Consider the following 14,857-nt stretch of genomic DNA (forward strand, 5'->3'; position numbering starts at 1 on the left):
TTCCCAGTTGAGAGACATATGCTTGCTTAGAATGACACTTCCTTTCCTGGTGTGAATGAATGGGAAATATCAAGCTGGCAATTCAGCTCAAAAATCCTTGAGTTAGTGAAGTGCATAGCACACTGATTCTCATGACCAACCTCAGCTTCTATGACTGATTTCATACTGGCATGCTCATCACCCATGAGTGACTCCAGTAACAAATGTTGACTTGCATGTTTAAGGCAGCCATCGCATGTGAGAAAGACTACAGGTAAAGCTTTCCTCTCACCTCACATAACCTCAAGCAGGACCTGGCATGGTGAAGTGACTAGCCTGGAAGCCTGAAATTCAAGGGTGTTATTCAGCACACTCACTCCATCAGCTCAAGGGCTTTTGGCTGCACAGTGGGACTACCTCACTCCAGGCACCCTGTAAATCTGTTCTGGGTTCCCCCTCCCAACCTTCAAGAGTGGATTTGGAGAGGGTGGAGGCACATTGAGGGAGAAGAGGGGGAGGCAGTTCTGTTGTGCAAAAAGAAATCCTTGAGCTAATGGAATGTGCATATTGGATACCTCCCCAAATCCCATAGTGTAGAACAGGGGTCTGCAAACTTTTTCACTGTCCCTCAGACCTTGTGGGCCAGACTATATTTTTGGGGGGGAAATGAACTAATTCCTATGCCCCACAAATAACCCAGAGATGCATTTTAAATAAAAGGACACATTCTACTCATGTAAAAACACCAGGCAGGCCCCACAAATAACCCAGAGATGCATTTTAAATAATAGGACACATTCTACTCATGTAAAAACATGCTGATTCCCGGACCGTCTGGCGGGCCGGATTTAGAAGGCAATTAGGCCACATCCAGCCCCCGGGCCTTAGTTTGGGGACCCCTGGTGTAGAATCATAGAATTTAGAGCTGAAATGGCCCTTGGTGGTTATCGCTTACAAGAGAAGACATTGTTCCTGTGCCTAAATTGCTCCAGAAAATGAGAGCTGGCCACCTCCTGAGGTGGTCTTTCCCACTATCAAACAGCTCTTTGCATTAGGAAGTGTTTTTTCCTCTGATGTTTAGCTGAAATTATGTTCCTTGCCATTTCAAAACCCATTAGTTTAGGTCCTGCCCACTGGAGCAACAGAGAACAAATCTGCCTTCTCCTCATTGAGCAGCCTTAGGCAAGATGCTTTCTCTCTTTCTCAGCTCCCCAAACTATAATATGTGGATAATATTGAACAGCTTTATAGGGTTATTATTAGGACTGCTGAGATAATGTATGTGAAGAATTTTGAATACCCAGGCCTTATACAATTGCCAAGTATTTACGGTTACTAATAATCCCCCCCAATGGAGATACTTTGCATCCTCAACCAGGAATCATCAAGTTATTCTTATTTACTATTATTGTATATTACATTTCTGTTATATTAATGTTATGTATGCATGTGAATCAACCGTGATGAACACATGTTAATAATTTTTAATTCATTTTCCTTCCTTGTACTAAAATTGTCCTATCTCCTGGCTTTTAGGCACTATGTGAATGTGCTCTTCAAACTCCTTATGACAGTATGAAACTAGGCATGCTATCTGTACTTTCCACACTGTCGGGGACAATAGCCATCAAACAGTACTTCAGCATTGCTCCAGGTATGAATAGATTAGATCAGCTGAATTTTGGCACACTTTCAATTTTTCCCCAGTGTTGTTGCAGATATTAGTATAAGTGGTGCTTTTCAGTCTTTTGAACACTGTAAATAATGTTGAAAAGTGTGTTTCCTTGGAAGGCACTGAAGCAGTTCAAAAACTGCAGAGCTAATTTTAATCACATTGTAAGACTATGATAATGACCGAAATTATAAACCAAGAAACTAGTCCTGCGCTACAGTTGCCTTCCACATTAGTATTCTCTGGCACCCTTTTTCTCTGCATATGATCATTTTAAAACCTGCACTTCTCATGAATTAATATAGTTACAGGTATGTTAGACAATAAGATAGGATACATAATTTACCTTTTAAAGTTGCTTGAGTTGCCTGGTTTGCTGCTTTCGCTACACACAGCATTGCATGAACTGATTGGCACATCTGATTTAAACCATCCTCCGCTCTCCAGCTATGTCTCAGGATGGTCTCTTAAGTCAATCAGATTGTTGATGCATTCTGTGCTTTGAGTCCTGATTTGGTTTATGTGAAGGCCTATTGATTTTGGAGGAGTTTAAACCCACTTATCTTTGGTAGCTCTTTGAATCTGAATGAATGATTTGTTGTCTTCATATTCCGCTCCTTCTCCAATGAACTTGGAACAGCCTTTCAACCTTGAAACAAGCCCCCTGAAGCAAGGTAGACCGAGAAATGATGAGGATCCCAAAGCCACCCTGTAGACTATTTTTCTGCAAGGGTGTGGAGTAGCTACCATTTCACTTAAAAATAAATAAATGGAGGGGCTGATGAAAACTCGGGTTATATTGTAGTGATTCGAACTTGCATAAATTTGAGATAAGATGGATGTGGATAGTGGCCAGCTGACTGTTCTGTGTTTTGGAAGAGCAGTACAGTTCTGCACAGGTTCTACAATGTTGGCTTAGGATCCAACATTATTTGTAGTCATCTTTGGGCCCTCCCTTCTTCTGTGCATGCTGTTTCTGAAAAAATGCTCACGATAAAGCAAAAACTCGGCTCTTGGGCCCCCAACCCCCAGGACCTCTGTCATGAACAAATCACTTGGGTAGGAGGGACAGGGTCATATTTCACCCTGTGTGAGGTCTTATTTCTTATTAGAAGACATCTGAAGGCAGGCCTGTATAGGGAGTTTTTAATGTTTGATGTCTTACTGTGTTTTAATTTGTTGGAAGCCGCCCAGAGTGGCTGGGGTAACCCAGTCTGGTGGGTGGCATATTATTATTGTTATTTCAATCAATCAATCAATACCCCCTTTATAGCTTAGCTGGAGGTTAGGCAATGCTTATAACCAGACCATCTTCCTATTTTTCCCTTGCTCTTAAACTGTGGAAAAGAAAATACTGCATGTAATGAACAAGGCTTTGCTGTTTAGAAGTGTCCCACTATTTCTCCCTTAGGAGCAACACCTACAGCAACAAGATCATCTGATCTAGTCAAACTAGCACAGGAATGCTGTTACCATAATAACCAGGGGATTGCAGCTCATGGAGTCCGAGTTCTGACAAACATAGCTGCTTCATGCCAGGAAAAAGGTAATTCTAAAAGGGTGGGTGGGTGGGTGTCATAGTATATCTCCCCATGTTTGATGTAATGTGCTGTGTTTTCCTTTGGAAAGAAGTTGAATTCATGTGGTTGTTTACCTTTGATGCTAAACGTGAGAGCTCAAGTAATTGCTGTTTACTTTCACTATTTTTCCATTGCTTATGCAGTATTTTGTTGGAATGAGAGCTAAGCATGGTCATCCTAATGTAAATCAGTGCACTGCTTTTAAGTTGACTGGGTGTGAACTGCAGACATCCTGCTCATTTCTCTGCCAATGTAATGAAAGAGAAATTTTAAGATGGTGTTGCTGCCTTCCAGTTTATAGCCAAATCTAATGGTCATGTGGTTTGTTTTGTTTTTCATTTCACCATTGTCTCCTCCCTAACAACAAGAAATGCATGCAAGCTAGAACTGACAGCATTTCAGTTCTTGGTGTTTTAAAATTGATGGAATTTATTTGAAGCTCACTTGGCTGTGCTGTATTACTGCATCAAGGCATTTCTAGACCCCAGATTTCCAAATTATATTAAAGGGGAAATGTTTGTTCTCTTTCATCGCCATGAGGACGACAGTGGCTAATATTAAAACAGTTAGGAATTAAAGTTTAAATATTTGTCCTAGATCTTTTGCCGTTGGAGCAGGATGCTGTCTTTGGCCTTGAATCCCTCCTTGTTCTTTGTAGTCAAGACAGCAGTCCAGGTACTCAAGCAACCTTAAAGGTAAATAATGAATCTACCCCCACCAACCCAGTTGTCTTCCATATTCATCTGTATAAGAGCAATGCAGGTAGTTTTGGTGGGGCCACTTTTTGTGGTCTGGTTAACTACTTAAAGTAGAAATAAATGCCCAAGCACTACAGAATGCACACAGATCAAGGGCAGGACTGAATAAGTTAGCAAGTCTAGAGTAGCCCAACATTTGCCTCACTGTGCTCTTGTGAACTTGCCACCCCATAGAGTGAGGACTGACATGCAAATGAGTTAATGCCCTTTGTGGAGCAGGTAGTCAGGAAAAATACTTGGGATAGGTGAATATGTAATTTGACTCATTGTTGTTCCATACAATAAGTAGTAATATTATATGTGTTGACTGTATATACCGATAGCATGAGTCTCATCTTTGTAAAAACAGAACGGAGATGGGACTTAGAATGCTATCCTATGTTTAAACAACGTAAACCACAGTTTGATCCTGACTTCTTCCAATAAATCATAGTTTAGGCTAAACACAGTTTATCCTTTTTAGGCAGGATATAATCAGCCCAGCTTAGTTTTAAGTTTAGAAGCAGCTGATGATTCCCCAAAGGAGGAAGGGTCTGCTGTACAGAAGCATAAGGCAGTATCCAACAAAACGTTTCCATTAGTGCAAGGACTTCTGGCTCTGCAGTGTAACTTCCATTCCTTCTCCTCTCTCTGTGCTCTTCCTAAATCTGAATCCTCCCTGCATGTTCTTTAGTTTAGAGGGTTTGCTGGTTTGGCAGAATGCCTTTGTGTTTTTTGGTTTATCCTTTATTTTGCACCTTCACGGTTACATGAATGTTGTGACCAAAAACCAGTAGCATTTGACAGATTTGCGATGAATGTTGAACAAGCCTTTTTTGTTTTTCCCCAATACAGATAGCACTCACTTGCATGGTGAAGCTGGCCAAGTGCCGCCCCCACCTGAGCCAGTCCATTGTGGAGTCCTTGTTGACACAGCTGCACAGCGCTCAAGATGCTGCCAGGATTCTCATGTGCCACTGCTTGGCAGCCATTGCCATGCAGTTACCGGTCTTGGGAGATGGAATGCTGGGGGACCTGATGGATCTCTATAAAGTGATTGGACGGTCTGCATCTGATAAACAGCAAGAGCTTTTGGTAAGCAACATTGATTCCAGATATAGCAACCTGGACCTGGGTACTATTGATTGAATAATCATTTTCATAGAATCATAGAATCATAGAGTTGGAAGAGACCACAAGGGCCATCCAGTCCAACCCCCTGCCAAGCAGGAAACACCATCAAAGCATTCCTGACAGATGGCTGTCAAGCCTCTGCTTAAAGACCTCCAAAGAAGGAGACTCCACCACACTCCTTGGCAGCAAATTCCACTGCCGAACAGCTCTTACTGTCAGGAAGTTCTTCCTAATGTTTAGGTGGAATCTTCTTTCTTGAAGTTTGAATCCATTGCTCCGTGTCCGCTTCTCTGGAGCAGCAGAAAAACAACCTTTCTCCCTCCTCTATATGACATCCTTTTATATATTTGAACATGGTTATCATATCACCCCTTAACCTTCTCTTCTCCAGGCTAAACATACCCAGCTCCCTAAGCCGTTCCTCATAAGGCATCATTTCCAGGCCTTTGACCATTTTGGTTGCCCTCTTCTGGACACGTTCCAGCTTATCAGTATCCTTCTTGAACTGTGGTGCCCAGAACTGGACACAGTACTCCAGGTGAGGTCTGACCAGAGCAGAATACAGTGGTACTATTACTTCCCTTGATCTAGATGCTATACTCCTATTGATGCAGCCCAGAATTGCATTGGCTTTTTTAGCTGCTGCATCACACTGCTGACTCATGTCAAGTTTGTGGTCTACCAAGACTCCTAGATCCTTTTCACATGTACTGCTCTCAAGCCAGGTGTCTCCCATCCTGTATTTGTGCCTTTCATTTTTTTTGCCCAAGTGTAGTACTTTACATTTCTCCTTGTTAAAATTCATCTTGTTTGCTTTGGCCCAGTTGTCTAATCTGTTAAGGTCATTCTGAAGTGTGATCCTGTCCTCTGGGGTGTTAGCCACCCCTCCCAATTTGGTGTCATCTGCAAACTTGCTCAGGATGCCCTCAAGCCCATCATCCAAGTCATTGATAAAGATGTTGAACAAGACTGGGCCCAAGACAGAACCCTGTGGCACCCCACTAGTCACTACTCTCCAGGATGAGGAGGAGCCATTGATGAGCACCCTTTGGGTTCGGTCAGTAAGCCAGTTACAAATCCACTGAATGGTAGCATTGTCTAGCCCACATTTTACCAGCTTCTTTACAAGAATATCATGGGGCACCTTGTCAAAGGCCTTGCTGAAATCAAGATAGGCTACATCCACAGCGTTCCCTTCATCTACCAGGCTTGTAATTCTGTCAAAAAATGAGATCAGATTAGTCTGACATGACTTATTTTTCAGGAACCCATGCTGACTTTTAGTGATCACAGAGTTTCTTTCTAGGTGCTCACAGACTGTTTGCTTAATGATCTGCTCTAGAATCTTTCCTGGTATTGATGTCAGGCTGACTGGGCGGTAATTGTTTGGGTCCTCTGTTTTCCCCTTTTTGAAAATAGGGACAACATTTGCCCTCCTCCAGTCTGCTGGAACTTCGCCTGTTCTCCAGGAATTTTCAAAGATTATTGCCAGTGGTTCTGAAATCACCTCTGCCAGTTCTTTTAATACTCTTGGATGTAGTTCATCTGGCCCTGGAGACTTGAATACATCTAAACTAGCCAAGTATTCTTGTACTACCTCCTTACTTATTCTGGGCTGTGTTTCCCCTGCTGAATCATCTGCTCCATATTCTTCAGGTTGGGCGTTGTTTTCTTTCTTGGAGAAGACTGAGGCAAAGAAGGCATTGAGGAGTTCTGCCCTTTCTCTGTCCCCTGTTTGCATTTCACCATCTTCTCCTCTGAGTGACCCCACTGTTTCCTTGTTTTTCCTTTTGCTACGGACATACCCATAAAAGCCCTTTTTGTTGCTTTTAACCTCTCTAGCGAGCCTGAGTTCATTCTGTGCTTTAGCTTTTCTGACTTTGTCTCTACACGTGCTGGCTATATGTTTGAATTCCTCTCTGGAGATTTCCCCCCTTTTCCATTTTTTGTACATATCCCTTTTAAATCTTAACTCAGTCAAAAGTTCTTTAGATAGCCAGCCTGGCTTCTTTAGGCACCTTCCATGTTTCCGTCTCATTGGTATTGCCTGAAGTTGTGCTTTTAATATCTCCCTTTTAACAAACTCCCAACCATCATGAACTCCCTTCCCTTTTAGTATTACTGTCCATGGGATTTCACCCAGCGTTTCCCTAAGTTTTCTGAAGTTGGCTTTCTTAAAGTCTAGAATTTGGACCTTAGTATGCTTGGTTGCTCCTTTCCGCTGGATAATAAACTCCAGAAGAGCATGGTCACTCCCACCTAATGATCCTGCCACTTCTACCCCACTAACCAAGTCATCACTATTGGTTAGGACCAGATCTAAAATGGCTGATCCTCTTGTTGCTTCTCCCACTTTCTGGACAATGAAGTTGTCTGCAAGGCCAGTGAGGAATCTGTTCGACCTTATGCTCTTGGCTGAGTTTGACATCCAACAAATATCAGGATAGTTGAAATCCCCCATTACTACTATCTCACTTCCTTTGGAATGCTTGGCCATCTGTTCCAGGGAGGCATCATCTGTGTCCTCAGTTTGGCTTGGGGATCTATAGTAAACTCCCACAATGAGATCACTGTTGTTTTTCTCTCCCTTAATTTTGACCCAGATACTCTCAATTTGGCTTTGAAGTTTTAAATCCTGGATCTCTTCACAGGTATACATATCCCTAACATATAAAGCTACTCCTCCTCCTTTCCTGTTTGGTCTATTTCTCTTAAATAGATTGTATCCCTCTATTACTACATTCCAGTCATGAGACTCATCCCACCAGGTTTCAGTGATGCCTATTATGTCATATTTAGTTTGCTGTACCAAGAGCTCAAGTTCATCTTGTTTATTTCCCATGCTCTGTGCATTAGTATACAGACATTGAAGACCGTTGATCATTCCCCCATGTCTCTTATTTAAGGATATTTTCGTCCCACCACTAGGTCTGCATGCTGCTTGCTCCATTTGGTCCTTGACATTTGGATGATCATCTTCAGCATTTGATAGACTCCTACCTTCAGGACCACTGTCTCCCTCCCCCACATAAAGCCCTCCTGATGAGGTTTTTGAGTTTTGTGGCAAAAACATTCCTCCCAACTTTTGTGAGGTGCAGTCCATCACTTGCCAGAAGTCCATCTTCAAGAAACTGCAGACCGTGATCTAGGAATCCAAACCGTTCCTGTTTGCACCATTTGCGAAGCCAGTTGTTCACTTCCCCTATTTTCCCCTCTCTCCCTGGGCCATGTCGTTCAACTGGGAGGACAGAAGAGATGACAATTTGTGCATCTAATTGCTTCAACTTCCTGCCCAGAGCCTCATAATCATTTTTGATCTTCTGTAAGCTATGGCTTGCAGTGTCATTGGTTCCCACATGCACCAAAAGGAAGGGGTATTTGTCGGTGGGTTTTATGATTCCTTGCAGCCGTTCTGTTACATCTTTGATCTTGGCCCCAGGTAGACAGCACACCTCTCGAGACATCTTGTCAGGCCCACAGATCACTGCTTCTGTACCCCTCAGTAGGGAATCCCCTATCACCACTACACGCCTCTTCATAGGCTTGGTTGGGATTCTTCCATGTGCTGTCCCTTCCAAGGTTACCTGCATATTCCCGGAGGACTGACTTTGCTGCTCGTCTTCATATTCCTCATCAACTGTGATGAGGGAGAGATCCTCAGGTGGAGTCTGTTCCTCGTCTTCCATGAGCACTTCAAAACAGTTGTGTAATTCTAAGCACTCAGAGCGATCCCTGGGCCTTCTACTTCTATGAGTCACGTTCCTCCATACATCTGGCTGCTGTGTTGGGGAACTGACCTCCTCCTCAGGGAGATCCCCTGTCTCCTCCTTGGTGCAGACAGTGTGCTCTGCTGCATCCAAGAAAAGCTCCAGCTCCTTAATTCTCTGGAGCGTAGATACACGCCCCTGAAGCTGCTGCACCTTCTCTTCCAGAAGGGCAACCTTGTTTTCTAGTAGGGCAACCAACTTGCAATTGTTGCACGTGTAGCTACCCACATCCTTTGGCAAGAAAACAAACATTGCACAGGAATTGCAGGTGACAACGGTTGTTCCCTCCACCTCCATCTTGAAAACCTTGAAGTCAAGGGGGAAGAGGAAGAGGCCTAGGTCCCCCCTAACAAACGTGTCAGACTTGCTGCCCTAGATCAAAAAGATGGGTCAAACTGCACTCCAAGCTCTGACTAGCTCCGCCCACAGCTAATCACCTGAACTTCCTGACTCACACTTCTAGGTGAAAGGTCACAGCCAGAAACAAACAAGGTCACAGCCAGAAACAAACACCCACACAAGCCTGAACAGTCACCCAAATCCAAGAGGCAGCAGCCCTAGAAAACCAGCACAAGCACACAAACAAGTAAGAAAACAGATAAGCACACAAACTTACTCACACACAGCCCCAAAGACAAAGCCACAAAACCTACAGAGTGTCTCCCAAGCTCAGCTCACCTTCTGCTCCTTCCTCAGTCGCTGCACTCCAAGCTCTGACTAGCTCCGCCCACAGCTAATCACCTGAACTTCCTGACTCACACTTCTAGGTGAAAGGTCACAGCCAGAAACAAACAAGGTCACAGCCAGAAACAAACACCCACACAAGCCTGAACAGTCACCCAAATCCAAGAGGCAGCAGCCCTTCTGCTCCTTCCTCAGTCGCTGCACTCCAAGCTCTGACTAGCTCCGCCCACAGCTAATCACCTGAACTTCCTGACTCACACTTCTAGGTGAAAGGTCACAGCCAGAAACAAACAAGGTCACAGCCAGAAACAAACACCCACACAAGCCTGAACAGTCACCCAAATCCAAGAGGCAGCAGCCCTTCTGCTCCTTCCTCAGTCGCTGCACTCCAAGCTCTGACTAGCTCCGCCCACAGCTAATCACCTGAACTTCCTGACTCACACTTCTAGGTGAAAGGTCACAGCCAGAAACATTTTGTAAACATGTAGTATTATATGTTGTGTAACAGTCAACTTTCCTCACTGCAGTGGAAACCATGATGCAGTTACAACATTGCTGTGTTTTTCTTTCTTTCTTTCTTTTCTTTCTTTCTTTCTTTCTTTCTTTCTTTCTTTCTTTCTTTCTTTCTTTCTTTTTTGCTTTCTCTTCTCATCGTGGGGTTTCTTTCTCTTTTTTTGTATCCTTGTATCCTTTGCCATGTTTCTTCTGTCCCATTCTTTGACAGCGTTAGCATTCACATTTAAAAAACGTTTTACTTGTCTTTTCATTTTTGGTTATCAAACCTGTTGTAGAGAAATGCATAGTGGTTTTGGACAACAATTTTACATGAAAGGATTTCATTGCTTCTCGTTTCCTACCTGTGGTACTGGAGGAATGTGTCCGTGAACTCGCGAGAGAGTGAAAGCACATTATGACAAAACATTGTGTCCGACAGGTTTGAAAGCATATATCTGGGCAGATATATCTAATCTTCATCTAACCTGTGGTTGCCACTGGTCATGATGCTTTTTAAAAAAACACCCTTCATTTTCAAAGCCAACATGCTTCTGTCTAACAATTATGAGGGATTAGCATCAGAGCACTGATATTACAGTTTTAGATATCAACTGAATGTTCAGTCAGTAGAGAAGCTTGTTTGGCTACTAGATGAGGTGCTAGATAAACAGTTGGCATTTTTAATTAAATAATGATGCCACTGGACACCTTGGATTTGCATGAAGTCAGTGTGATTACTGAAAGAGCTGTGTGTGTGTGTGTGTGTTTAGATAGAGGGAAAGCAGACAGACAGACAGCCCTTGCCTTAAGGTGTGCAATATAAGAAACATAAAAAGAGGCTGCTGGATCAGGCCAGTGACCTATCTAGTCCACTGTTCTCACAGTGACCAACCAGATGTCTGAAGGAAACCTGCAAGCAAGACCTGAGCACAGGAGCCCTGTTCCCTCTTGCAGTTTCCAGCCACTGGTATTCAGAAGCACACTGCCTCTGTCTGTTGAGGCAGAGTAAAGCCTCCAGTTATGGCTAGTAACCCTTGATAGGCTTATTCTCCATGAAATTGCATCATCTTCTTTTAAAGCCATCCAAATTGATGGTTATCACTGTCTCCTGCAGGAGTGAGTCCCCCATGGTTTAACTGTGCACTGTGTGAAGAAGTATTTTATTTAATCCATCCATAGTCCTAGGTATGATAGATAACCCGCATAAAGAGAAATGGGAGTGTAGCATGCAGTTAAAATGTCTAAGAAAAGATTAGAAATACAGGATGATCACTATACAAAGCATGAGAGAAAATTCCTGTTGAAGTTTTTTGCACAGCGGAAAAGAAAGGCAATGCCAGAGATTCTGACAGATAACCAAGAAAGGAAAAGTAGAAGAAGGAGACGTACTAGAAGAGGAAGGGGACATAAAACAGAAGATGTGAAAGAAGCATGTGGATGGAACAAGTTTAAAATGAGAGCCTTTTTAATACTGTAAATGAAAAAAAACACCAATGAACTTGAGAGAACAGAGGAGTGGTATTTTAAATTGATTAACTTCTATTAAGTAAGCATTAAACAGATGTTTGTATTATTTAGTCAGGAGTCAGGAAGTTTAAGGAAACTTAAAAGTCTGCATCCCAAACCTGAAACACATCCATTTAGGAGTATACCTGCAGTTTTATTAATCTCAATCCTCCGTCAGTCCAGTAGGTGGCACTTGTTTTACATGGGTGGTCAGCTTGGCCTGGAAATGACAGCACCACTGTAAAACCTCTTACCCATTTCCACCATGGCTGTAGACTTAGGACAGCTCAAAGTGGATTTGATGCATCCTACGTCTGCATGCTTTTTGTATTGCCCACCTTATCCAAGTGGCAGCCCTTATGCACACCCCATATGATTTGAATCTTGCCCAGTCCACGGATAATGAGGGTTGGGGAGCGACTTTAGTCAACTGTGGAGGTGTTGAAGTGCATTGTTTGGGTGCGGTTTTTTTTTATAAGTGCGGTGATGTTTTGCTGGGTGCCATAATCACCCCTTCCACTACTTCCATTGGTAAGGCACTCTTTGGTGGGCTCAGGCAACACAAATGAACATATAATTAAACCTGCTTTGTGTATTGGAAAACACAGGGGGAGGGGCAGGCATTGCATGCACAAGTGAACAGATATTTGCCAACAACAGAGGTCAGGTTTCTGGACCTCAGGGAGGGTGTGCAGGTATCAGTTGAGGCAACAACTCAGCGTTTGAACACATCGCCATAAAGTACCACCCACTAGTGTGGGCGGAAAACCTGGAGACGGTTCAATTGAAAGTGCTTGTGTGTGGACAAACATGCACAAACTGCCTTGCCAATGCTAGCCAAGGCAGAGAGGAAGTTCCCTCAGCTCTCTTGCCGATGCTCAGGGAACAGGCCCAGGGAAGTGGTAGGCTTTGGGCAGAGCTGCCTGATCCCCACACACTGCTGTGTGTGAAACTGATAAAGGTGTTTCAGATATAATGGGCAGAGGGCTGAAACAGCCTGTTGTTTGCTATATGATATTTTCACGTAATTTTGTTCAAGCTATTTACTGTGACTGTGTTGTTGAATGTATTTCTCCTTTTTAATATCTTGTATGAGCCTCAAAAGCGTAACAAATGGGAAAGTGTAGAAAAGGACCACCAAAATCAAGGGGTTAGAACGCCTTCCGTACCAGAAAATGCTTTTTTGTTTAGGAAAGAACATGTCTAAAGGTTGGACATGGTAGAGGCTCATGAAATTATGTATGGTGTGGAGAAAGTAGGTTTTTTGCCCTCTCATATAAGACTAGGAATTGGATCAGTCAGTGAAATTGATTAGCAGTAGATGTAGGACAGACGAGAAGAAGCACTTCAGATAGCACATAATTTATGGAATTATGCTCATAAGATATGAAGGTGACATTAGCTTAGATGGCTTTGAAGGGCGGATTAAGCAAATTCTCACATCAATCATTAGCCATGAGGCAATGCTGAATGCAAGTTGCAAAGCAATAATGCAGAGCTGTTGTTTTAATGCCCTTCTGGTGATACCTGACAGATCACAGGTGCTGGATGCGTAGTTTGCTTTTACGAGGGCATAAAGCCATTCCACTACCATTGGTTGGATCCAGCTAAGTTGTTCTCAGAGTAGACCAGTTGAAATCAGTGGCCTTAAGCTAGACCTATGCATTAATTTCAGTGATCCAGTTGTATATAACCCCATGTTTACTTGCCAGAGCTTGCAATCCTTTTCAGACAGACCCACTTGCAAGCAATTTCCACTGAAATCCATGAGACTTTACTGGAGGTAAATGTATCCAAGCTCAAGAGTGTTGGACTGGGCACTGGAAATCGTGTCTGTGCATGCACAGATACCGGAAATCGCATCTGCCCATGTCCAGATGCCGAAAAACGCTTCTGCAGATGTGATTTCCGGCGTCATGCTGCACCGGTCTAGCCCATGGACGATCTCCGTGGGAGTGATCTGGCCCATGGCTGGTAAACCTTGCTGACCCCTGGGTTAACCTTTCAAAGAAAGTAACAGAAAACTATTCAAATGTAGCACTAAACCATGATTTAAGGTCTTCCCCTTCTGTATTTCTCCTGTTGCAGTCTTCAGAGATTGAATAAAGTACTTACCACTCCTGGTTTAGCAGCAATGCTGTTTTGTCTAAACCTAGTAAACTATGGTTTGTGTAACCCCCAGTTTCCCCACAAACCAGGACTGCATTACAGTTTGATCCTAATTTGTCATTGTGATTCTGATTGGAAGGCAAATTAACTAGTTTTTTACTAGTCAATTGTGAACCAGGAACATAACTACGGTCGTACCTCGGAAGTCAAACGGAATCCATTCCAGAAGTCTGTTCGACTTCCAAAACATTCAGAAACCAAGGCTTCCGATTGGCTGCAGGGTTCCAAAGAACGTTTCGTTTGCAAACCGGAACACTCACTTCTGGGTTTGCGGCGTTTGGGAGCCAAAACGTTTGACTCGCAAGGCGTTTGGGATTCAAGGTATGACTGTATTCATGTGCAAGTGGGAGTGGACCTGATGAGACCAAAGCTCATGCTGGTGATGGCAGACTATGATTCCACATTATTTGTGGCTAGGGTCTGTGTGATTTATTTTTTCATTCAGCTTTGCACTCTTCCTTCCTTGTTAGGTATCTCTCGCTACTGTGATATTTGTTGCCAGTCAGAAGACTTTATCCTCTGAAGTGAAAACTGTTATCAAACAACAGCTTGAAAATGTCTCCAGTGGATGGACAGCTTACAGGATAGCCAGACAAGCTTCCAGAATGGTATGTGTGATCCATAATTTATAATTCAGGTTTTCCCAATAAGTACAGTGGTGCCTCGCTTAACGAATGCCCTGCTTAACGAAATTTCCGCTTAACGAAAGGTTTTTTCTAGTGGAGGTTGCCTCGCTAGACAAATTCGTTTTATGAAAAATTCGTCTAGCGAATCGCGGTTTCCCATAGGAATGCATTGAAATTCAATTAATGTGTTCCTATGGGCAAAAAAAAATCAATGCATTCCTATGGGATTTGCTAGACAAATTTTTCGTTATAAGAAAATACCCGTGGAATGAATTAAATTCGTCTAGCGAGGCACCACTGTACTGTAAGGCTAATTGACTGAGTTGAAAGTAACTCTTTGTACTTAAATTCCCCATGAAGACTGTAACCTTTTGGGGAGATAATTGCCCCACCTATGTAATATAAAGTGGCTGCTCCCCCCCAAAGAATAAGGAGTAGGGTTAAAATATGTGAAAGCATGCTAAATTAAAACAATTCTACCTGCCAGGTTCCAGCTATTGATGGACCA

The 14,857-nt window shown here is 43.1% G+C and overlaps 1 protein-coding gene across 1 annotated transcript in view; it reads left to right on the forward strand.

Annotated features, from left to right (window-relative positions):
- Window positions 1-14,857, forward strand: part of INTS7 (integrator complex subunit 7) — a 47,727-nt gene that overhangs the window by 14,701 nt on the left and 18,169 nt on the right. Inside the window, exons 8-12 of the mRNA XM_035111281.3 lie at window positions 1,516-1,633; window positions 3,063-3,197; window positions 3,829-3,926; window positions 4,824-5,063; window positions 14,194-14,331. Coding sequence (XP_034967172.2) covers window positions 1,516-1,633; window positions 3,063-3,197; window positions 3,829-3,926; window positions 4,824-5,063; window positions 14,194-14,331 — 729 coding nt within the window. The remainder of the gene's footprint in view (window positions 1-1,515; window positions 1,634-3,062; window positions 3,198-3,828; window positions 3,927-4,823; window positions 5,064-14,193; window positions 14,332-14,857) is intronic.

The sequence above is a fragment of the Zootoca vivipara genome, chromosome 3, assembly GCF_965207765.1.
Source record: "Zootoca vivipara chromosome 3, rZooViv2.hap1.1, whole genome shotgun sequence".
NCBI lineage: Eukaryota > Metazoa > Chordata > Lepidosauria > Squamata > Lacertidae > Zootoca > Zootoca vivipara.